The sequence below is a fragment of the Podarcis gaigeae genome (genome assembly GCF_964106915.1).
Source record: "Podarcis gaigeae genome assembly, chromosome: 13".
Taxonomy (NCBI): domain Eukaryota; kingdom Metazoa; phylum Chordata; class Lepidosauria; order Squamata; family Lacertidae; genus Podarcis; species Podarcis gaigeae.
The window spans coordinates 51845225-51870897 of record NC_139689.1 but is presented as its reverse complement, the minus strand read 5'-3'; the positions used below and the strand labels follow the sequence as shown (position 1 = coordinate 51870897).

The window sequence follows — 25673 nt, the reverse complement described above, 5'->3', positions numbered from 1 at the left end:
TTCCACCACTCCCACTTTTTGTCTCTGGGCTGGGAACACCATTAGGAATTCCACCAAGGTGATCATTAGGGCTTGTTCATGTTTGAAGAACAGAGATCCTTTGTTCTCTATTCCTCTGTCATGTTTACTCCCCAATCCAGGTAATAATAATTATAATAATCATAATAATCATAATAAATTTTATTTATATCCCACCCTCCCCAGCCGAAGCTGGGCTCAGGGCGGCTAACAACAATCAAAATAGTCCAACCTTCTAAAAACATTCATTATAAAATTAATTAAAATCAAATTAAGATCAAATTAATGGCAACCATCAAGCAAAATTCTGTGCAGATTGCCAGAGGAGGGGGTCAGGCTGCGCCCTGACCAAAGGCCTGGTGGAACAGCTCTGTCTTGCAGGCCCTGCGGAAAGATGTCAGGTCCCACAGGGCCCTAGTCTCTTGTGACAGAGCGTTCCACCAGATTGGAGCTGCGGCTGAGAAATCCCTGGCTCTAGTTGAGGCCAGCCTAACCTCTCTGTGGCCTGGGATCTTTAGGATGTTTTTATTTGCAGACCGTAAATTTCTCTACTACTTTACCCTAGAGGGAAAGGTACTGCTATGCTGCAACCTAGATCCCTACAATCACAGTGGCACCAGCATCTTCCTCCCCTTGAAGGCTGCTATGAGGATCCCTAGCCATCTTTACGTCTTCTGGATTACTGCTGCTGTGCCCTGGCAATTGTGTCTAAACTCTCCTGGGGTTATGATGATGTGTTTATATAAAATTTTACATACTTTAACATGACTTTCCTTCTTCTCTTTCCATGGTTCATTTTGCATATCTTACATCCCTGCGTATTTTATAATAACTATTCCAATCGGTTTTCCTCTATTACATCCATCAAAAATTATTCATGTTGAATTTATCTTAATGCTGCTAGCGTTTTCAGCTGTACACAGTTATTTTCCATATACTCAGTAAACGTTTTCCAATCTTCTTTAAACGTATGTTCTTCTTATTCTATATGTTAAACCTGCAAGTTATGCTTGTTTTGTCAACTTAGGTTACCAATCTTCTTTAGTTGGGACCTCACATACAGTGGTGCCCCGCAAGACGAACGCCTCGCAAGACGAAAAACCTGCTAGACGAAAGGGTTTTCCGTTTTGGAGGCGCTTTGCAAAACAAATTTCCCTATGGGCTTGCTTCGCAAGAAGAAAGCCCATAGGGAAATCTCCGGGGACCTCTTTTAAATGCTAGCGGTGGGGAGCAAAGCTTTTTCCCCCCCTCTGGCCTTCAGAAGAGGTCCAGGAAGGCCGGCGGGGCCGAAAGGCTTTGCTCCCCACCGCCAGCATTTTAAAAGCAGTCCGGGATAGCAGGGAAGCGCTTCCCGCTGTCCCGGAGGGCTTTTGAAGGCAGGCGGGGGGGGAGCAAAGACTTTTGCCCCCCGCCCGCCTTCAGAAGAGGTCCTGGACCTCTTCTAAAGGCTGGTGGGGGGCAAAAGTCTTTGTCCCGCCTGCCTGCATTCCCGGGGGCTTTTAATTCCTCCGCTGTCCCGGGGCGATTTTAAAATGCAGGCGGGCGGCAGCGCTGCCACCCGCCAGCATTTTAAGATCGCCCCGGACAGCGGAGAAGTCCTCCGCTGTCCCGGGGTTTTTTCGCTGCCGCCCGCCAGCATTTTAAAATCGCCCCGGGACAGCGGAGAAGTCTCCGCTGTCCCGGGGTTTTTTCGCTGCCGCCCGCCAGCATTTTAAGATCGCCCCGGGACAGCGGAGACTTATCCGCTGTCCTGGGAAGGCAGGCGGGGGGGAAGCAAAGACTTTCGCCCCCCGCCGGCGTTCAGAAGAGGTCAGGGGACAGACTGTCCCCGGACCTGGTCTGAAGGCGGTTTCCATAGGAACGCATTAATTGATTTTTAATGCATTCCTATGGGAAACCGTGCTTCGCAAGACGAAAAACTTGCAAGACGAATAGACTTGCGGAACGAATTAATTTCGTCTTGCGAGGCACCACTGTACTTTCCATTTTGGGGCTAACAAAACACGGGCCACAGTTGTTGCATACATAAATAACCCTCTGTGAAACCTGGGGGTTTCAGTCTGAGTTATCCCCAGCAGAAAGGGCTCTAGTTTTGGGGGAAAGTAATTTCCAGTTCATTATAAATTATTTCCTAATACTCTTTTACCTTTTTACATGTCCACTACATATGAAAAGAACCTTCCCTCCACCTCTTTATACTTCCAGCACATTTGATTCTGTCTTGTAAATCTTAGCAAGCCTACTCAGAGTTAGATACCATTTATGAGTCATTTCCAAATAGTTCTCTTTCAAAGAATAGCATGCTGTAAAGTTCAAGTCACTTTTCCAAAGTTTCTCCCAGAGGCTTAAATCTATGTTGTGTCCTACATCTATTGTTCAGTGCGTCATTGAGGCTTTAACTAGTTCGTCTTTTGTTTCCCATTCTAACAGGTTATATACATTGTAGACAAAAGTTTATCTTTGTTTTGTAGGAGTTCTTTTCTGAATTGTGAGCTTTGGTCCAAAAAACCATTCTTTCTGTCTAATTTAAACATGTAGTATAACTGATGATATTCCAACCAGCCCATAACTTGTCTCCTTAGGTTTTCCTTTGATTTCAGTTTGGGTTCCTCCCCAGTGAAATACAGCAATTCCCCGTCAGCCGCCTATTGTGTATCCGTATTAACTCTCTTAATTGTAATTGCCTCAATGGGAGATAGCCGTAAAGGTGTTTTTCTTCCAAGCAGATTTTTATCTTTCTCCCAAACTCTATACAGATTCTTCCTAAGAATATGGTACATAAAACTTTTATAAATTTTTGCCTTCCCATACCAAAGGCATGCATGCCTGCCTGCCAAATTTTAAGTTGTGACCCTCTAGATCCAGGATGTCTGCATTATCCAATGTAATCCATTCTTTTAAGCAACACAAAATAAGATGTATTATTAACCAAAATAATACATTTGCAGGTCTGGCAGAGCAAAGCCTCCTCCATCTTTTATATCTATCATAATTTTATGTTTAATTATTGGCTTTCCCCCCTGCCAAATAAATTTGGAAATGCCTTTTTTTCCATTCTTTAAAGCAGCCTGAATTGTTTACAATTGGGATTGTTTGGAATAAAAACAGCATCCTTGGCAATAAATTCATTTTAATGGCTGAAATTCTACCTAGCAAGAAAAGCTTCATTCTGTCCCATATCTCCAACACATCAAATGTTGCAAATGTTCAATATCATTGGTTGCTTTCTGCATTGCCATCCATGCCAGCATTCACTGGCCTTCTGGTATCCATAGCCTTGTCTGTTCCTTGCTCCGCCCCCCCCCCCCCCCATATCCCAGACCCAGATTCTTTCTGAAGGAGCCATTTTCTCTCCTGGTTAATGTTGGTATCAGTGCCAAAACCAATAACAAACACAGTTCTGCTATTATTGGTGCTGATATCAGTGCCGATCACACTGCCTCTTGCACATACTCTTCTGGCTCATTCACAGACCATGGCTTCCATCTCCTCATTTCTGTTTTGCTTCTGGTTTCACAAACAGCATTTGTGCCTCTTACTACTGAATTTGAAACTCCCATTTTACTGCTGGTATTGTTGGTCCCCGTAGCTGCATGTGCAAACCAGCAGTGCTGCTTATGTTACCTGCAGCTCTCCAAGTCACTAAAGACTTGTGAGACAAATATTGTGTTGATTTTACTGTTTTCTGATCATACTCTGAGGACAGTGCCTTCAAAGACGGGTGGTATAAGTTACATCTGGTGTTAGCAAATGGGCTAGCAGAATCTACATTTTATTTTTTATTTTTAAAATAAATATTTATTAAAGTTTTTTTGATACAAATGCACAAATAATAAACAACATTACTTATATCAAAACGTGGTTTCATCACTTCTTTGGACTCCCTCACGTCTCCCGCTCCCACTTACATCGTTAAAAAGTTTTTCCAAGCAAATTATCAACTTGTTTACAATCTTATATCCACTCATTTAAATACAATCTAGCAATTCTCCAAAAGGTTTATGTTTTCTTTAATCTCACTTATCATCAAATTCAAATCTAATTTAGTGGTGGCCAATTATTTATAATCTAGCATCCTTCTTAACATTCAACCAAATTACAATGTTTTTGTAAATACGTCTTAAATTTCTTCCAGTCTTCCTCGATCCTCTCTTCTCCCAGGTCTCGGATTCTGCCAGTCATCTCGGCCAGTTGCATATAATCCATCAGCTGCATCTGCCACTCTTCCAGTGTGGGTAGATCTTGCGTTTTCCAGTTCTTAGCGATGAGTATCCTTGCTGCCGTTGTTGCATACAAAAAAAATGTTCGGTCCTTCTTTAACACCTTCTGGCCGACAATACCCAGAAGGAAGGCCTCTGGTTTCTTAGTGAAGGTATACTTAAAAACCTTTTTCAACTCATTATATATCATTTCCCAGAAGGCCTTCACTTTAGGGCAAGTCCACCAGAGATGAAAGAATGTTCTTTCACTTTCTTTACATTTCCAACATTTATTATCAGACGAATGGTATATTTTGGCAAGTTTAACTGGGGTCATGTACCACCTATATATCATTTTCACCACATTTTCCTTCAGAGCATTACATGCGGTGAAGTTCAGCCCAGTGGTCCACAACCTTTCCCAGTCCTCAAACATAATGTTATGCCCAATGTCCTGTGCCCACTTTATCATAGCCGATTTAACCATTTCATCTTGTGTGTTCCATTTTAACAGCAAGTTATACATTCTTGATAGTACCTTAGTCTTTGGTTCTAACAATTCTGTTTCCAACTTCGATTTCTCCACCTGGAACCCTAACTTTCTGTCATTTTTAAAAACTTCTTTAATCTGAGCGTAATGTAACCAGTCTCGCACTTTATCCTTCATTTTCTCCAAACTCTGCAATTTCCAATTGTCTCCATCTTTTTCTACATTTTAAACCATGTAAGTTTGCTCAAACATAGGCTCTCGGCAATTAAATAAATTATGTGGCATACACTAAATGTGTGTATATGTGGAAGCACCTTGGCTTCTGTTGATGGAAAGGAGTTTGATGGTTACTGTTTTTGAAAATCATTTGGAGTTACAAAGGCACCAAGTTAGCAGCTTATTACAAGCTGTACTTTCCATGCATAGATAACGACCCTCTGATTATTAAGTGCACGAAGCTGAGAAATTAATAGGAGTTGCTCTTGAGTCTGGTAAATAATGTTAAACTATTTTCAAGGTTATTGTTCTGTGTTGTGGTGCTGAGTAATATAATCTCTCTTAATATTTCTCAATTCTAGTGCTGTACACTCTGTCTTATGTGTCAGTGCACCTATATTAGTACGCTTTCTTGCAGCCAACATGTCAGTTCCAGGCTTAGTCAAGTTTAAACTATTCCCATTGAAATCAGTAGGACCTGTTAGTTATGACTAAGGCTGCAGTCCTATGTCCGCTTGCCAGAGAATAAGCCCTACTGAATTCAATAGGTCTTCTGAGCAGACATGGCTAGGATTGTGTTGCATGTCTCATGGATTTCTGTGGGCCTATTCTAAGCATGGTTTAAGTCTGGATCCAACCAAATTTCACTGAGAGGAAAGGCCGCCAGTAGGGTCTGAGTATGTTTACATGCAATTTTGATTTCTAAATGTTCAATGACTTTTCTGTTTTACCTTTTCCCCTTTTTGTTCTGCGCAGATGATCGTGTGGCTGGAAAAAATGCTAGATAAAATCATTAGCATTTTCATTATATTTGTGCTAGTGATAGGAACCCTTCTGCTAGCTCTGCTCCTTACAGCAAAGGTACTGAGTCCAATTAAATACAGTACATAGTTGCCTGGTTCTTTTAACTTAGTTACGTTTAACTTTGATATGTGCATGACTATTTTTTAATAAATACTTTAATTTCAATTTTCAACGGATATATGACAGGAAAAATAACTGTAATGAAATCAACAAATATTTAGGCATGTATTTGCATGACTATTGGGAAAAGTATACTGTACTACAAAAATGATAGTAATAATATATTGCTATATATAAACTAGTGAAACATTCACAATGTTGGGTCCTTATGAAGAGTCATTTTGGCTGTTTGTGGGCTCTTGGTTGATTCTGGTTTGCAATTGGTTTGGGAAAATAATATTGTCACTTAACCCCTGAGGCCAACCTTACTTTAGGTTATCTGTCAATAGCACAATATCTGGTGTAGTTTATTGCCTTGAGGTTTACGTAGCTTGTTATATTATGACTATATTGCACTAAAAATGTTTTAATGTTGTCTTTAAAGCCTAGGCTCCATTGCCTTTCCATTAATTTAGAACATGATGTATGCTAAGTTGCATTAATTTCATTTATATTTTCCCTCCTAACTTAGGTGCACCAAGAAAGCGTGCATATGATTGAAGTCACAAGCAGCTTGATCAATGAAACTGTAGCCAATCATCCAGAATGGGCCAAGTAAGAATACTGAAATAATGTGATAGAATTTGGAAGAGCAATTCTGTAAATGCCATACCCAGTAGTGTACAAATGTTCTCTTAATCTTAAGTCCACAGATATGGTTGGCACAAGTAGAGGCAGGGTTTCTCAAAACAAATTACTGTCTAGAATCCTTTGCTGAGGAGGAGATTTGGTCATTAGATACCTGCAGATTTATGTTCTTCAGAACACTTAACTTTGGATTAATACCCCCTTGCTATCGTTTAAATCAGGGGTCAGCAAACTTTTTCAGCCGGGGGCCTGTCCACTGTCCCTCAGACCTTGTGGGGGGGGCGGACTATTTTTTTGGGGGGGGGATGAACGAATTACTATGCCCCACAAATAACCCAGAGATGCATTTTAAATAAAAGCACACATTTTACTCATGTAAAAACACGCTGATTCCTGGACCGTCCATAGGCTGGATTTAGAAGGCGATTGGGCCGGATCCGGCCCTCAGGCCTTAGTTTGCCTACCCATGGTTTAAATCCTTTTTCGTTGGGAACAATTAAATTTATAAATAGTAGGAAGGGAGGAATTCTTAATGCTACTGATATTACCAGAGCTGATATTACCAGGCTGTACTCCTTTGCAGAATGCCTGTGTTCAGTGTCAAGAGACATGAATATTTTCTTTATAGGAATCAGCCCCAAAACTATATCCACTATATGATGAGAGTGATTCCTATAGAAGCATGCTGTTTGCCTTTGATCTAGATAAGCCTGCCATATTGTTAGAAAATGGAAATTGTTAATAAGATTATAATTTTAAAAAAGAAGCCTGTGTGTTCATTTGACTGGATCCAAAGTATCACAGGACTAGTTTAACATGCCCCAGGGAACTTCAGGTTCATATTCCTTCAACAACAGCCCAATGCACCAAGTTTTAAATATCTTTTGAAATCCTGAGTAGACTTCTAAAAGCAAATAATTAAATGGCACGGGGATCTGCTGTTTGGGGGAGAGGGATCAAAATCCCACTGGGCATGGCTAATCAGTATTTTGTATCTCAGCCGTTTATTATAATGACACAAACAAATTGATCTGTAATAGGAATATTTTTTTAATTTACTTTTTAAAACCAGCTGGCTTCCTGAAGCTCAGGTTTTTCAAAAGGCTTTGAATTCAGCTGCCAATAATGTCTATCAGTATGGCCGAGAATGGATAACACATAAGGTAAGGATGAAACCAGTCTTTCCGCAACTACCATATATGCTATAGAAGAACTAGTTATTATGCCACTAGCCATCAAATCAAGAAAATACAGTTCAGTAAAGAAATTAAAGTTTAAAGCTCGGCTCAGTTTAAAGAACTTGAAAATGGGATCATTCCAAGGACAAAGAAGGGAATAGTCTTATTACTTGATTATAGGGATTACCAAGTTAGAATTAGGAAAGATGCCTTTTTTTCAATGTCTTCAGCTAAGAAATCAGTAAACTACTACTCAAATATAGTGCCCTGAAGGATTTACTAGCTTTGAAACACTGATTTCAGATGTTTGTAATGTGCTTAATTTATAAAATCATTGAAGATCTGAACACTTGGCCCCACTCTGTGGTTTCACATAGGTGCTGAATAGAACAGGGAGCAAAATAAAGCTCTGTGGCATACCATGAGGCAAAACAATAATGCCCGGGTACCACCTTTTAGAAATTGCCATTGAGACAGTAGAACCACTGGAGTACAGTCTCCCCGATCCCTGGCCCAGGCAGCTGTTCCAGAAAGATTCCATGACTGATGGTATTGAAAGCTGCTGAGAAGTCCAGGGAAATTGGGAAGCTCATGCCACTCTGGGCGGCTCCTAACACAGTATTAAAAACATGATAAAACAGCAAATATTGAAAACTTCCCTAATAGATGTTGACCAAAAATGTCCTGGAGTTGCATGGCAATGACTCGTTTTAGCATCTTTCCCTAATACTGTAGTTACAATGCCTTCATGGTCGAGAAAGGTCATTTTTAGGATGGTCTCCTAAATGCCTTTTTCAAAGCAGTTAGGGCCACTCACTGTCACAAAAAGTTGTCATCTGCTCTTACAAGCAAGCAACATGTACAATGCTTCCCTGGGCAGGGTCTGCTAGACTGCCATACACTAGCTTCAATTTTTTTTTTATGAAACAAACAAATAATATATTAATAATGTTTCTGGATTAAAGGAATGAAAGATTACTCTACAGAAGGGGGAGAAAACAGCTTAGCTGAACAGCTACTGGCTACTGGCTTTCTGCAACTTTTGCAGTATTGCTTGCAGGAGAGTAGATGAAAGGAATCCTCTTTAGCTAGCAAATTAGTAAAAAAATGTAAACAAAATTAGATTTCCTGATACTGTATTCACTTTGACATGTTGCCTTTCTAGTTTTTTTGACATAAAACTCCCTTTTGTATGTTGTAGCTCCACAAAATATTAGGAGACAAAGTGAACAACACCGCTGTGATTGAAAAACAAGTTCTGGAGCTCTGGGACAGACTGTATCATTCATGGTTTGTGAAAGTAAGTATCCCAGTCTATTGACTCAGGGAAAATTAGTATTAATGATATTGGCAAAATAAAAAGACAAATCCCACAGTTAAATAAATTCAGTATCTCCTGGCTCTTGTACTTGCCTGAAGGGAATCAGGTAGGAAATGCCTGAGCTCAAGATTTGCTTCTAGGGTTGGGCGATGTCAGTATTTCAACATAACAATCAACCGGCCAAACATCGTTGAGGCAGTTTCACCCCAGCGCTGGTGGTGGAGGGAGTCAGGCGCAGGCAAGCCCCACCTGTGATTTACCGCCAGGTGAAGACATCATCGCACTCTGGTTCCCAAACCAGTCCTGAATTATGTATCGATATATCGCCCAGGCCTGTTTGCTTCTGGCTAAAATTGTCGGGTGGATGGGGAGAATCTGAGCAGGCTCAGAGAGTTACAGTTTTAATAGTGTGTGTGTATCCCTTGTAACTTCATGCATTCCTTAAATAATTCCCAGAAATTTTGTGAACACCAGTTAAATGTTTCTCGCTTATTTTACAGAATGTAACTCATTCAGGAAGACACAAAGGACACAAGCCACATTTAAACCGTCAAAACAGCTGGCCAGGTGACATGCTTGATTGGCAAGATGTTGCCTCCTTTATTCATGAGAACATTGAGACATTTCTTTCGGTACGTGCCTTGAATAGTATAATGCTATCAGTTGCCTTACTGGTGTCAGATAGGTTTAGATCTATTTTCTTTACGTATCCAAGAAGTGCTCTTTTTAGAGACAGGAGAGTCTGACATCCAGTTATATTTTTGATTATGTAAAGGGATTTGAAAGACCAAAGTATATGGAAGATATCCGTTCCCGTTTTCCAAACTGGATTCAAATATCTAAATATATGGTGTTAATTCACGGGGAAAAAATATTCAATTGAGAAAACAAAACAAAACACCACCCCTTGCTTGTTTATGTTTTACGTTATGTTTCACCTATTAGGCTAGGTGGTTTTATATTTTTCATGGTAGTGTTTCAACATAGTTTGAGTCAATTTGTATTTATAACAAAGAAAATAATGGGACTTTCTAGTCACAAGATCCACTGCTGTTGGCACTGATGCTAACAAAAATCTCCATATGACTCTGACACGTTACGTATTGAAAGCACAGTGTTTTTCAAAACAGTTCTGCTAAGCTAGTGATTTCGGGGTCTGATTCTGCTCTTTTCCAGATCCTGGAATCCCTCTGGATAGTGATGAGCCACAATGTGAGCCTCCTTTTCACCACAGTTACAACTTTAGTAACTGTTCTCTTTTACAGTGGCACTGCTCTTCTCAATTTTGTGCTTTCGCTGGTAAGTGCAGGGGTTTTGGTTGTTGTTTCTGGAAAAAAGGGTTTACATTTCTTCAGGCAGTTACTTTCTTGCGTTCACTTATTCTTTAGCCTACTCACTGAGAGGAGCAGCTATATCTTGGGCTGTTCAGTGTAGACCATCTCCTGAAGAGGTTGCAGGATCACAACCTGGTTTTCCATTAATACTCTCCCTAAATTCTATAGGCTTTATGCTTTCCTCTTTTTTTTGGTAAATGATATTTATTGAAATTTTCAACATCACCACAACAAAGATGAAAAAGGAAAAGAGAAAAACACACACACACACAAAAATTACAAAGGTAAAGAAAAAGAAAAAAATACAAAGTAAAAAATAGTTAAAGACACAAAAATAAAAATAATTAAAAACATCTTATATCCATATCCTAAGCTGTCATCACCTTCTTCCTTAGACCACCTCCTCCTCCCCTTCTTTGTATTCTAGTTATTAATTATCCCAGCAAATCCTTCCCATATTTCATAATATTCTGTCAACACATTACCCTAAAGTATTTTAATCTTAACTTTCTATAATATAATAAGATATATTTTAAAACTTGAAACATAAATCTTATCCTTACCAACTTCTCATAGCTATAACCTTCTTTCATAATTCTTTAAACATTTTTACTAAAACCAAATAATTTCATTCCAGCATTTTCCTAAAATTCATTAATATTATAAAACGGTTCTAATAGTGAGAAAGAAAAAATGCAAACAAATCCAATCATCCAGCGTCCCTTCCACCTGGTTCCGGGTTTTGTCAGTCCTTATAGTCAAATCTATCTCATCAGCCTGGCAACCTTATGTCCGAGGCCCTCAAGTCTCTTCCAGGTCTCTTCCACGGCTCTTCTGCATATTTGTAATTGTAGTTTCCATTGTCTCCTGCTCGCGGCGGCTCCAGCTTGACACTATTTTCAGCCCTTCTTAGCAAGTCAGCCCCTTTTCCGGATTCAACACCAAATTCCATATGATACCTAACAGCGTGTCTCGAAAACACTCCAAAGGCTTTATGCTTTCCTCTATGCTGAGACACTTAAGGCAATGCATACACACCTCTTAAATGAATATTGCACTGTTTTATTATGCTCTGATGGTGCCAAGTAGAGAAAAAAGAGAATTTTCTTGCCTGTGAATTCTACAGTTTTGCTAGATAGCTTCTGCCCGGTAGAGTGGCCAGTCTGTATATATTGTCAAGAGTGTGTGAGTCTGCATGAAGCAGAGCCAGGCAGCCAAAGAGGTAATGCAAACAGCAGCACTTCCGCCACTGGCGGTGAGAGGAAGGTGTTCCAGCATGTGGTCTTGCTGCACATCTTTCCTAAACCTGGACAGAGAAATCGAGCAGCAAGGCTTTGAGGAGTGCCCTGGCTCTTGCCAAATTTGGTGAGAGCTAGGAGCGTTCCTGCATGCCATGTTGCCAATTGGCTTCATGGGAAAACTGAGCGGCAATGCATGGAGGAGTTCTCTGACTCCTGCTGAGTTAGGAGAGAGTCAGGGCATGGCAGTGGCAGAAGTTTGAAAGGAGTGGGGCGGGACAGATAGGAGGTAGCAATTCCCATTTTGCATCAGGTGGCAAAACTGGTCAGGCCATCCCTGGTAAGGGCTATTCTTTAGACATTAGATAGTCATTTCTGGTACCTTCCTAGCTCAGCTGTTTGGTCATATCATCTGCAATTAAAATTATTCAGCTAACTGCTGCACAGAGTGGAGAGCACCTCAGTATCTGAACCACTGTCTGGCAAATGAGTAGACTATCAATATTTTATTTGCACCAGTCTCTGAAAAATGAGAGGTATCCTGTATTCAGTAATATTTTGATGAGGAGAAAAGTTATAGCAAACTCTGTTCTTCCTATATTCCTAAGAGGATAACTCCATATCAATTGATCTGATTTTATTAATATTTTGTACACTTGCTGAATGATCAAAACTAACTTTAAATCTAAAATTTATCTCATCCCGTTTTTGAGTTATGAGGGTTTGAATTTATTTATTTTTTAATTGGCCTTGCCAGATTAAACATAAACCTACAAATCTCAGCCCAGATTTAAGATATTTCAAAACTAAAAATACCAATCTCTTCAGAACTTCATGGACTTTAATATGATATGTCACATGAAGGGTTTACTTTAAATTTTAAAGTTAAGTTACAAAATTTTAAATTTTAAAAAGTGATTTTTAAAAATTAATACAGGTATTAAAATTCCAAAAAATGTATTGATTATGTAATATTTCTAAGTGCTACCTGCAATTTTTTTTTTACATACATGTCTACCTTATTGGGTTCTATTTAGGATAAATTGGTCTTATTGGAGTAAAATATAACAGAATAAACAAGACTTCAAACAAAATATCAGTTACTTCAGGCATTTCATTAGAAAGTTATTCAATTGAAAGGTATCTGAAAAGCTAATCAGGCTATTTAAAAAATATATTCCAAAATGTGTTGCTTTAAATGCAAAGTTTTACTTGGCAAGAGTGGAGAGAGCTTTATGTTAGCATGTGTGGCTAGTTTTTTCAGTGTTTCCTTTGATTCTAAATTTGGCATACACAGCTGTGTGGCACAACTAGTCATGTTAGAGGTGATTTCTTTCCATTTAAGTTTTGTGTTATGACAGCTGCGATGCTTGTGGGAAATTTAATGGCTGGAACATAGCCCCAGGGCTTGTGATCACCTAGATATTGGATATTGAATTGGCTTATGTCAAGGGATCTGGCTTGGGAATGTGTGATTCCCCCCCCCCCTAAACATGCAAGCAATGACCTGCGCTAAGAGGCTGTTGTAGGTTTTGCTGGGTGATGGGAAAACAAGCACAGCTTTCTCTTTTAAAAAAAATGCTAGAAAAGAAAGGTTTGCTAACAGTGTTGGGTCCCTTAGTTGCAAAAGCTGAGTTGGTAAAGAATGGAAAGAATATCTGCCCTTTGGGTTGGATAATCAAAATACAAACTTCAGTGCTATTGAAAAGAACTTGAAGCTAACTCTTTAGGCTCTTTTCTACATTTAGAAAAATCAAAATGGCAATGTTGGATTCTTAAGGATTTTTTTTAATCAAAAGAAGTATTTCCTGATTATAATTTGAATTGGAAATGGAGAAAATAAAACCATATTTTTATATATATATGTATCTAAATATATTAAAATCCTTTGGTAACTGCAGCAAAACTGCTTTTTTAAAAAAGAAATTTGGAGCTTGCAAAAATAGAAAGGCTCAAATCTGATAGGCAATTAGTAAATAAATCTAGCAGAATTATCCATAAAGAATAGTACTGTGAAATATAAAACAGATGTATACAGTGTGTCCACTGATGCAAAATAAAGTGTAACAGATTAGTGCAGCTCAGGGAAGCTTTGCCATCAAGCATGGCAGGGGGAACGTTAAGTTGCCTATAGTCCCAAACAAAAGTTAAGTGGCTTGGTCAATCTGAGCTTTGTGAGTGTCACCAGACATTTGGATAATGAACAGCCACCAAATAGCTGCAGTCTTCAGGGCTACCTTTCCCTTTTTGTACAGTGGTGCCTCGCAAGACAAAAATAATCCGTTCCGCGAGTCTCTTCGTCTAGCGGATTTTTCGTCTTGCGAAGCAACCCTATTAGCGGCTTAGGGGATTGGCGCTATTAGCGGCTTAGCGGCTATTAAAGGCTTAGCGGTTTAGCTGCTAAAAGGCTATTAGCGGCTTAGCGGCTTAGAAAAAGGGAGGGGAAGCGAAAAAAATTGCAAGACTCGCAAGACGTTTTCGTCTTGCGAAGCAAGCCCATAGGGAAATTCGTCTTGCAAAGCGCATCGAAAAACGGAAAACCCTTTCGTCTAGCGGGTTTTTCGTCTTGCGAGGCATTCGTCTTGCGGGGCACCACTGTATCTTCATATGGTGTGCATGTATTCCAACACTGCAGTCAATAAAGCTTTTTTAATACCACATATCAGGATTCTAGTTCTGAAAAATGTTGAAGCTAACATAAAAATGATCATTTCTTTCAGGTGGAGGATATTAGATTGATCAGTGAATGTGAATGGGTCAATCCATTTCCTGCAATATTTTATTGCTAAATAACCTTGTTAAGGCAAAGATTGGGTGAGATGGAATGTTTGCAAATAACGCCATCACCAAGCAAGGCTACAGTGGTACAGTGGTTACATACACTTCAGGTTACATATGCTTCAGGTTACAGACTCCGCTAACCCAGAAATAGTGCTTCAGGTTCAGAACTTTGTTTCAGGGTAAGAACAGAAATTGTGCTCTGGCGGCGCGGCGGCAGCAGGACGCCCCATTAGCTAAAGTGGTGCTTCAAGTTAAGAACAGTTTCAGGTTAAGAACGGACCTCCGGAATGAATTAAGTACTTAACCTGAGGTACCACTGTATTCCAAACCGTTTTGTTGCCCAAGGTGAAGCAGCCCAAGGTGGTTTTCATCTAGTATGTTAAACAGTATTTTATTCCCTTCTCCGTTATATTAAGAGGTGCAAAGCAGAATTGCACTCTTCCCTACCCCCATCATACTACAGTGGTACCTCCGGTTACGAACTTAATTCTTTCCGGAGGTCCATTCTTAAGCCAAAACTATTCTTAACATGAGGCACGCTTTCACTAATGGGGCCTCCTGCTGGTGCATGACTTCCGCTCGCACCCCGGGGCAAAGTTCACAACTAGGGGCATCTACTTCCGGGTTTTTGGAGCTTGTTACCCGAAGCATTTGTAAGGAGGACGGTACATAACTTGAGGTTCCACTGTATGTTTCTAGTTAACACTCAGCTGCTTTATTTCTTGTCTGTTTGCAGGTGATTTTCCTGACCACGTTGTTCTACCTTTTAAGTTCCAGTGATGAATACTACAAGCCAGTGAAGTGGGTGATCAACCTGACTCCCTTGTCACAGCCTGGCCCTTCCTCCAATATAGTTGGCCAGTCTGTCGAAGAGGCCATAAGGTGCACTGTTACTTTCTTACAAGTTGTATGATAAGTATAGTTTGGGGGTATGTCTTCTTTGTTCTGTTAATTCATTTTCTTTCTGCACCGCCAGGTCACTGGGTTGGGCTCAGGCTCCTCCCATGCAAAGGAAGGCAGGAGAAACAACTTATTGGGATGTGGGCGTCTCCCTGATTAGTTTTTGCTTCTGCCTTTCCATGAAGCGTGGGACGCGGGTGGTGCTGTGGTCTAAACCACTGAGTCTAGGGCTTGCTGATCGGAAGGTTGGCGGTTTGAATCCCCACACGGGGTGAGCTCCCGTTTCTCGGTCCCAGCTCCTGCCAACCTAGCGGTTCGAAAGCACACCAAAAAGTGCAAGTAGATAGGTACCACTCCAGCGGGAAGGTAAACAGCATTTCCATGCGCTGCTCTGGTTTCACCAGAAGCAGCTTAGTCATGCCGGCCACATGACCCAGAAAAACTGTCTGCGGACAAACGTCGGCTCCCTCGGCCAGTAAAGCGAGATGAGCGCTGCAACCCCAGAGTCGTTTGCACCTGGACTTAATTGTCAGGGGTCCTTTACCTTTACCTTTCAATGAAGCAGTCTCTTCACTATTGCTCCTGCACTTCTTTTAAACTAAGTTTTACAGTGGTGCCTCGCAAGACGAAAAGAATCCATTCCGCGTTTCTCTTCGTCTAGCGGTTTTTTCGTCTTGCGAACCAAGCCCATTGACAGCTTAGCGGATTAGTGCTACAGCGGTCTAGCGGCTTCTAGCGATCAGCTGTTAAGCGGCTTATCAGCGGATCAGCTGTTTAGCGGCTTAGGAAAAGGGGGGGAGCGGAAAAAACCCACTGGGACTCGCAAGATTTTTTCGTCTTGCGAAGCAACCCCATAGGGAAATTCGTTTTGCGAAGCGCCTCCAAAACGGAAAACCCTTTCGTCAAGCGGGTTTTCCGTCTTGCGAGGCGTTCGTCTTGCGGGGCACCACTGTATTCTCTTTATCTTCCCCCCACTTTTGCTATTTCCCCTTTTAGGCTTGCTTAATTGGCTCCCTCTTTTAAAATGGGCTGCCTTTTGCTTCCCATTTTCCCCCGTTTGGGCTCCTCTCCAGTGGATTGGCTGCCTCCTTCCCTTTTCGTCACCAGAGCATGCCAAATAAAGTCCCATGCCACCCTGTTGATTACCTGCAAGCAGAGGCTTGGGGTTCAGGGACTTTCTGACCAAAGTAATACCTAATCATTTCCCCTAGAAGTTTTATACTATATCTTTCATTCTTGATCGTATTTTTACTTTTTAAAACACTATCTAGGTATGTAGAGTTTCTGCTTTGAAAAATGTAGCCTACCTGTCTGGAATATATCTCAATTCATATATCTTGTTGGGCATGCCGTTTTCTGGTGTAGAGAGGAAGAAGTTGTGAACAATTTGAAAGGAGGAAGGGAGACTAAAGGAGTATATATGTTAAGGCTAAACAATTTTGCAGAAACAAGTGATCAATTTTTTTTTGTACCAGTGATCACAATTAGTCATAGGGTATGGTTATAGCTACAGTTAATTTTTTAAATCCTGTTTGCTTATTATTTTATGTGTAATGAATAGTTTAATGGCTATCAGTCTCTAGACCATACTCATTACAAAGTATTTCCATTATGACTTTCAGCTCATCTGAAAGGAGTTTGTTTGCAGGCAGCTCCCAAGTTATGAATCTCACATTGCTATGCTGGGGAAAAACACTTGCAGATTAGACAGTACTGACTTAATGTAAGAATTTGCTTCTGTAAAAGGCAACTTAATGCTTTCACATCTTTTTTTGCAGAAACAATGGTTTGTTGCAATTTACATTTTTCCAGGAGCCAACTTTTGCTGGCTTTGGGGAATTAATAGGCTTATTAGAAAAACACAGGCTGCAGTGTAAAAATTAAGTACAGGAGTTGCAAATAATTGGATATGTATTTCTTGAACACCATTCTAGAAGATGAATTTTGAGTATCCCATGCATGTTGCACTTTTAGCCACTTCCCTAAGGAAAACTATAGGGTTATTCCTACCCCGTGTGCACTATTTGTTGCATTTGAAGCCCAAGCGAATTGGAAGTTTCCATGTGTGTTAGAAAAAGACCTGAAGTCACTGTGAATTTACATGTGTGTGTTTATCTTTGGACAACTTAATTTTTTTAATGGTACATTTCTGGGTCACATGATGGGCTCCAAATTCCCACGGTTTCAGTAATATGACTATCTGGGTCTCATAGAGGAAATTCTTTCCATGCATGTTGATATGAAGTGGGAGGTGTGCATGACTATATGGTGGGCATGTCTACACCAGAGACTCTGCATGGCCTTCAGGATATGAAAAGGTTGCCTTCCCCTGTCACAGAAAAGCTCATTCACTCTGTGAACTATTGGAATATGAGAATATTTCATACTTGACACCAGAAGACAGGTTGGATTGCATCTGTTGTATAAATAAGAGCATGTTCAAGGAATCCTTACCAGTCAAGGAAATGAAGGCAATGCCTTGAGTTGAGGGACTCGAAAGCAGCCAAATTTGTATCCAGATGTATTTGCCATTTAATAGTATTTCTCTCACTTTTATAAAAAGTGTACTGCAGTAAACTGATAGTGTAGTATTTTGAGAGTTTAGAATGAATTGCCTCAGCAGTAGGCTGGTTATTGATTATAGCTTAAGACTTTAAAATTAAAACCATTAGTTGTGGATGGTTCAGATGACAATCACTCATTTTCATTACTACCTTACCATTCAGTAAAAATGGAGCCGCCTTGATAGAGTTATTCTTAAAACTAACAGGGCAGTACCTAACCTGTCTTATGTTCTGCGCAACCGAAGCAGAGATCGTTGAACTTATGTATCTCTGAGTTGCATGCACACCTTTTGCCTGAACCATTGTCCTCCCACTAAGTGGCATGCTCTTTTCTTCCTGAATGCACCAGACCCTTCTTCCCCGAAGCTCCCATTCTGCTTGCTCTGGTGGGGATATTGCACATTACTAAGTTGCACGTTGTCACGGCCTCAGTGCAATTTAGTGTGTGCGATATTTTCACATGAGTGCATGCACACGCATATGGCTGTGGCTTAAAGTTACTGCAGGGTATGTTTCTTTACGGGGATGAATTAGTTCTGGAAGAGCCTATACCCATATCAGTATTTCTGCTTGAAACATGTTAGCCAGTGATCAGGTTTACATGTGTGCTTTCTTTCCGAGAAAGTTTTATTGCTTGCTTCATTTTCTTCATCCACCGTAAGAACCACAAACAATGGGCAGAGTGGTCTCTTTATTTAAAAAAAGAAAGAAAAAGTTTCCAAAAGTCTCTTTGCTAAACCACTCTAATTTTTCCTAAGACAAAATTGCCCATAATGCTAAAGGTAATTTGATGCAAACTTAACCTAATCTTGGTTACTGAAATCAATTATGATTACTTGTCATAATTGCATCAGGCCACGGCAGTCAGTGAATGAGCATGATAATGGAAATGATATGGTGATACAATCTCCAGAGAAAACAATTCGTCTTCAAGCATATTAAAGTTTAAAACATGTAATATGCTAAGGAAAACCAGCGTGAATGCTTGGCTGCAATCTCAACATCATTTAATTGGATGGGTTAAATGACGTTGGTAATCTGCGTGCAATTTGGTGGTCTTTCAGTGCCAAGAGAATTGTACAATTAAGAATAGGACTTACAGCATTCTTGCATTGTCCCAGGTTATACTCTGTTTTGCACGTACTTGTTAAACCAAGTATTGATTGAGTGGTGGTTCAAAATATATGCTTTGGGACTATCTCCCCCCCCCCCCGGCTAGCTTTTTGAAATCATTGGAGTATATGATTTTTCCTATCATCAATAATTTCTTCACTTTTAGACATTCACTGATTTCAAACCTAAATCTTTTGTGAAACCTTTCTGGAAACAATATTATCAAGTGTAGCTTTTCAAACAGCAGCACTAAAGATGCTGAACTCAAACTCATTGATAAACCTGTTTCTGGGCTGCGCCACTTCAGACTGCAGTTGGTGGCTCACATGATTGGAATGCTCTTCAAGCCACCCTGTCTATGCACATAGAAATTAGCTTGTAAGAGAAATGAGTTCTAGTCTAGCCATCTCCCTGAAATGCTAGTTTTCTGTGTGCAAAGAATGTGCATGGAGGAGCATCCAGTCCTGTGAGCTTCCACTAGCAGTCTGCAGTTTTACCAGACCCAGTTTTACCACCTCATTGAGAAATAGGCCATATATGAGATGGCTGCTGTTGAAGTTTTGCTGTACCTAAATGAGGGAGCTCCACCTGTGAATGTAATTCTACCTTTAGTAAATTACATCCAAGCAGTTGTTACTGTTACACTATGCTGCTGTGGAGTGATAAATGCTTTGCTTTCTTTCTCTGAGACACGTGAAAATTCATGTATCAGCAAAGTTCCTTTTCTGAGCTCAACATCTCCGTGGCTTCGAGTACATAGCCTCTAGTAATAAAACTTTCTTTATAAACATCATCCTGTCCAAACAATGCTCCTTCAACATTTTGCTGAAATTTGTAAAACTGTTAGCCCATGGAAGTTTTTGCAACTCCTGTTAACTGGTATCCTACTTTTTCTTTTTCTTGCATAAAAGGCCCAAAGGAAAGTTTTCAAATTGCTTCGTATCATGAAATATTTTCTGTAATTTCAGATGTAACACTAATTCCAAAGGGTAGCTGTTGTCTTCCATCAAATTCTCAGGCCAGATTAAAGAGGATGGTCTCTTTTTAAAACTATGCATCATAATAATACGGAGAAATATTGTGTTTTAAGTACTTTACACACTGGAACATTTTAATCATAGTGTTTAGCGAACTTTCCATTTAAATGGGCTGGATATACTTAATATTTTATTTTAAGTACTTTGGCTTTGTCAGGGTTTTCTTTGTTACAGTTCAGCAATACCTTTCAAATTCCTACCCAGCTACAGTAATTAACCATTTTTAAATGTTTGCATTTCTATTTGCACAAATAGCACATTTCTTGAGTAGCTCCAGATAGGTTTTGTTAACTCACCACGGCTGCGTCTTTTGCAGAAATGTAGAGCAATGCTATCTAGGGTTGTGTTTTAATTGCATTTGAAAAGTTTGTGAATGCTGATGTGATGTCTAGAAGTTGCATATTTGAGGCAGACACATTTCATTCTGGACAGGAGTTCTTGTGGAGAAAGGTGTAGGCACTAAAATGTAACTTTAGCAAAGGAATATGGGGGTCAGGAGGGTTTTTTTCTGGAGGATTCCGTCATAGATGTTTTATCCAATATTTGGATTAAGATTCCTTTTGCAACAGAGCTGCAAACTAGAAAGCCTAGATCACTTTTCCCTTCAATCATAGATGTTGGGCACAAGTCAAATCTTCAGTCATAATTTTCTGGTAGTACCTTTAAAAATCTACAATGTTTAGCGCATTTAATATTAATACTTGCTTTACTATTTAATGCAGCAATTTATATACTGCTGAGCACTATAGAATCCAAGTGATATTTTGGTCCCTAATCATACGTATATTGTGTCTGTATCATGCTTTTTGTTTCAAATTTTTCACATGCATTATGTTTGTCATCCTTACAACTACCTCATCAGCTAGATCAGCGTGGCTGCCATTTTGCAGGCAGTAGGGTGCTAAGGAAGAGTGGCTGGCTGAAGGAAGTCTAGTGGCTCCATGCTATTTGTGGCTCAATCTGGTATTGGTCACTATGCAAGCTCTCTTGTTACATAGAAAGACTACTCGCTATATCAGAAGAATGTCAAACATCTGGTTATGAAGTGCTTACATTCACAGTTTCTAGGACTGTAAGAATATTTACGTAGAAAATTGGGTATTCAGAGAGGTCCAAGATGCCAGATCTGTATTCTTAGCACTGGGGAGGGAAGGTCTCAATTAAGAGCTGCTACATTTAATTTTTCACGTAGGTTTTGTTGTTATTATTTAAAGTTTGTTTAAAAATAAAATAAATATTGTGAAAATAATATTATGAAAATAATAATAAAAGCACAAATACAAAATGAATAGATAATGAATGGGAAACAGCAAATTATCCTGAACGGTGGCAGGAAGTAGCCCTGAAACTTCATTTAATGTGCCATTTGTGTAGCAAATAGCTTTGATCTTTAAGGTTTGTTTTAGCAATTTTTAAATACATAGCTGCTCAACTAATAGATTTTATATGGAATTATCTCATCCTTCTAGAGGTGTGTTTGATGCATCTCTCAAAATGGCTGGGTTCTATGGACTGTACACCTGGCTGACTCATACTGTCTTTGGAATTAACATTGTCTTCATACCATCAGGTGAGAAAGAAAAAAACAAGGTTGAGTTTATTTTTGTGTGTAATAGTGAAAAGGGGACGCGGGTGGCGCTGTGGGTAAAACCTCAGTGCCTAGGACTTGCTGAACGTAAGGTCGGTGGTTCGAATCCCCGCGGCGGGGTGAGCTCCCGTCGTTCGGTCCCAGCTCCTGCCCACCTAGCAGTTCGAAAGCACCCCTAAGTGCAATTAGATAAATAGGTACTGCTTTATAGTGGGAAGGTAAATGGCTTTTCCGTGTGCTGTGCTGGTGCTGGCTCGCCAGAGCAGCTTCGTCACGCTGGCCACGTGATCCGGAAGTGTCTTCGGACGGCGCCGGCTCCCAGCTTCTTGAGCGAGATGAGCGCGCAACCCTAGAGTCGGTCACGACTGGCCCGTATGGGCAGGGGTACCTTTACCTTTAATAGTGAAAAGGACTGTATCCACTTCTGGTAGTTGCCTCAAAATCATAACCAGTTTTTAGCAATAGATGTATTGATGCTCAGAGCAAAGAATCATGTACACACTGGTCCTTAAACGAGGTGTCCATTTTTCAGGAAGATTAGCCATCTTTCGCTTCAGTATGATGAATCATCTTTTTCCGCCTGAATGGCAGGATATAACTTTTAAAATGAATAAAGACATTGTAAGTCCATGGCTTAAGGCGTGACCAGGAACTTTGAATCCAAGACAAATTATACACTCTTGATTTGATCAGTTACACTGCATCTAAATAGTCCTGTGAATGTTAATGCAACTATGTGCTATGAAGAGATGCAGTATTTTTTGAAACTATTTCCATTGACATAATTGTGTTTTTTAATTGTCATTTCTAACTTCTCTACCCTTAGCACTGGCTGCTCTTCTTGGAGTTGTTCCATTTCTGGGAACATACTGGGCAGCCATACCTGCCGTTCTAGACCTCTGGCTTGTACAGGGAGAAGGATGCAAAGCTGTGCTGCTCTTGGTTTGCCATCTGCTGCCAACATATTTTGTAGACACAGCAATCTATTCAGATATATCCGGGTAAATATTTCAAAATAGGTCCTTTACTATCTTGGAAAAAAATCATTCTCTAACAATACGTTAAAACTGCTGAGGACCACAATACCTCAAGGACCACCTCTCCCCATATGAACCTATCCGGACCCTGAGTTCATCCCCTGAGGCCCTTCTTCACATGCCTCCTTTATGAGAGGATCAGAGGGTGGTGTAACACAAGAACAGGGCCTTTTCCATAGTGGCTCCCTGCTTGTGGAATGCTCCTCCCAGGGAGGCTCACCTGGCGTCATTCATTACAGTGGTGCCTCGCAAGATGAAATTAATCCGTTCCGTGAGGCTCTTCATATAGCGGTTTTTTCGTCTTGCGAAGCAAGCCCATTGACAGCTTAGCGGATTAGCGCTATTAGCGGTTTAGCGGCTTTTAGCGATCAGCTGTTAAGCGGTTTATCAGCGGATCAGCTGATAAGTGGCTTAGCGGCTTAGGAAAAGGGGGGGGAAAGGGGGAAAAAACCCGCAGGAACTCGCAAGACATTTTCATCTTGCGAAGCAAGCCCATAGGGAAATTCGTTTTGCGAAGCGCCTCCAAAACGGAAAACCCTTTCGTCTAGCGGGTTTTCCGTCTTGCGAGGCGTTCGTCTTGCTGGGCACCACTGTATAAACCTTTAGGCACCAGGCAAAAACGTTCCTCTTCAGCCAGGCCTTTGGCTGATTGACATCCAGTGCCCTTTTAAAATGTGTTGTGGAAGGGGGGTTATCGGCTTGCTTTTGTTCTTATTTTATGTATCTTGTGTTTTTTTATATGGCAATTTTATGTTGTGAACTGCCCTGAGTTCTATGAATGAATTTTAATCATTATCATCATCAACATAATCTAAAACTATTTTTTGTGCTTAACTATTAGATATAACAATAACCATAAAATTAGTTTTATTACTTATCTGTTACATCAAGAAGCTGGACCAGTTTGGATGAGGTTGTAAGGTTGTACAGCCTACACATGCAATGAAAGAATGAAATATCCCACATGCTGGACATAACACTTGCATATGGCCTACCCAAAGGCCCTGTGCACACAGTGCTTTCAGTGTGTGGAAGTCTTGTGATCCCAGAAGTGGCACAGGAATAACTTGTGGGCAGTTGGTTGTGCAGTTTTGTTCTCACACCATTCATGTGCTCCACACACTTAGACCCTTATCCAAAGTCGTCTGCTTAGTTTCCCCAGAAACCCTCCACCATCTTGCATAGATGTTAAAGTTATAACTTAACTGAAATATAATGTGCCTAGAGGAAGCACCTTCTTTTAATATTTGTAATGCAGCTAATACCTTGGGCATATGACCCTTTTATAAATGTTCTTTTAAAAGGTATGCTTGGGAATGAATGCTAAATTTTATTCTCTAAACTTTTGGTGGGAAGGGGTTAGAATTAGAATATGATTGTAACTTAACTGGGCGTGTTGTGATTGCAGAGGGGGCCACCCATACCTGACGGGCCTTGCAGTAGCTGGGGGAGCATATTACCTAGGCGTGGAAGGAGCCATCATAGGACCCATACTGCTCTGCACACTAGTGGTTGCTTCCAACATCTATAGTGCTATGCTTGTGAGCCCCACAAGTGCATTGCCCACGCCATCACAGATGCCTTGGCCTTTGCAGATATACCGGTAAGCTTCTACAGTAGTTGTCACATAGTATTGTCTCTTAGTAAGGTATTTCTTAATCTGTAGTTTACTGACCTCTCCCTTTATCTTTAACAACCAAAGAGCAGAAATAATAAATATTTGAAATATCTAGAAATCCAAAACACTTGGGGGCACAATCCGATCCAAAAGACAAGTCTCTGGTAATTAAATTATGCCCTTCTTTAGCTATTTGATCCCTGAATTTAGTTAGTAAGAAACAGCAAGCAGGGGAGAGGGGGAAGGGGGAGGAAGAAGTTGTGTTTCAACTGAGGAATCATGATATGCTGGACATAATAGATCACAAATTGTGGGGCAGCCCCCTTGGAAACCTCAAGACACCGGGAGGCAGTTCTGCAGAATGGAGAGCATCCTACAGCAGGCAGATCCAGAGACATTTGACTCTGCAGCCACAGGAACTGAATAATAGAATTATGAAATTGTAGAGATGGAAGGGACCTGCGAGAGTCATCTTGTCCTAGCCCCTGTAATGCAGGGATCTCAACTAGATCATACATATAGAAGAGGCGTGGAGTACATGGGAGCTTCTGACGGCAGCAGCTCCTCCACCTACTTCCTTGACCGGCTGGCTTGAGAAGGGCGTGTGAAGCACCCTGTTCTAGTTCTCTTCTTCTGTCAGTGTTCTGTTAGTATTGTAATTTGTATATGTTGATCAGTGGGCTGCAAATATGCAGCTGTGTGCACAGTTTCTATATCCACCTATGTGCCTGGTGCTTATGGTAATATAATTTTAGAAGTGGGGAGTGGGGGCGGGGCGGGTAAGTTCCAACGAGTTGAAAAGCAGAGGTTTTACACTACCAGTGTGTTTCAGTAGTTAAGAGTGTTATATTAAGACCAGAGATGGCTAGGTTCAAATCCTAACTCACTGGGTTCCCTTGGACAACTCCTTATCTCTCAGCCTATCCTATCTTGCAGAGGATATCAGTAGAGCCCTGGTGTAAATGCAGGTCAAGATCCAACATTGTGCTATCAGAGGTGATGACAGGACTTCGCTTTCCTCTCTTTCCCCTTGGCCCCCACAGCTGCTCCAGAGTGTCCCCCAAACCTCCTGAGCAGATGACGGGGGAGGGGGAGGGGAGGAAAATCCTGTTTGCACAAGCAGATGGTTGTTGTACAAGTAGATGCCAGAAATGGATGTCAATTCTAATAAATAAATAGTGTAACAAATTTTAATAAATATTTTTTGTACTAATGCCTAAGTGGACAGACTTAACAGCATATGCAGAAGAAATCTGTTAGCAAGACAGTAGATAAATGAGTGTCAAAATACATGGGTGCTCATTATCTTGATTATATTTATTTCAAGCTATTCCTTTAACTGCAGCCGTATTTAACCATAAATGTTGGATCTTTTTCACAAGTTCAAGTATAATATTACATTCAGGAATCCTGCATTGTAGTTTAAATTTGAGATTCAGTGGTCACAAGGAGGACCTCTGGTCAGTTCAAATTTTGCATAACTCTTCACA

General features: G+C 40.5%; 2 protein-coding genes across 3 annotated transcripts in view; both read left to right on the top strand.

Moving 5' to 3' along the window:
- Positions 1 to 25673, top strand: part of COBL (cordon-bleu WH2 repeat protein) — a 1088462-nt gene that overhangs the window by 249360 nt on the left and 813429 nt on the right. The gene's annotated exons all lie outside the window — the stretch shown is intronic.
- Positions 1 to 25673, top strand: part of TMEM245 (transmembrane protein 245) — a 58101-nt gene that overhangs the window by 26983 nt on the left and 5445 nt on the right. For both annotated transcript variants that reach the window (XM_083709268.1, XM_083709267.1), the window contains 10 exons: positions 5680 to 5784; positions 6359 to 6441; positions 7547 to 7637; positions 8854 to 8952; positions 9474 to 9605; positions 10150 to 10272; positions 15063 to 15208; positions 21410 to 21510; positions 22355 to 22529; positions 23974 to 24168. In XM_083709268.1, the coding sequence (XP_083565394.1) occupies positions 5680 to 5784; positions 6359 to 6441; positions 7547 to 7637; positions 8854 to 8952; positions 9474 to 9605; positions 10150 to 10272; positions 15063 to 15208; positions 21410 to 21510; positions 22355 to 22529; positions 23974 to 24168 (1250 nt within the window). The remainder of the gene's footprint in view (positions 1 to 5679; positions 5785 to 6358; positions 6442 to 7546; positions 7638 to 8853; positions 8953 to 9473; positions 9606 to 10149; positions 10273 to 15062; positions 15209 to 21409; positions 21511 to 22354; positions 22530 to 23973; positions 24169 to 25673) is intronic.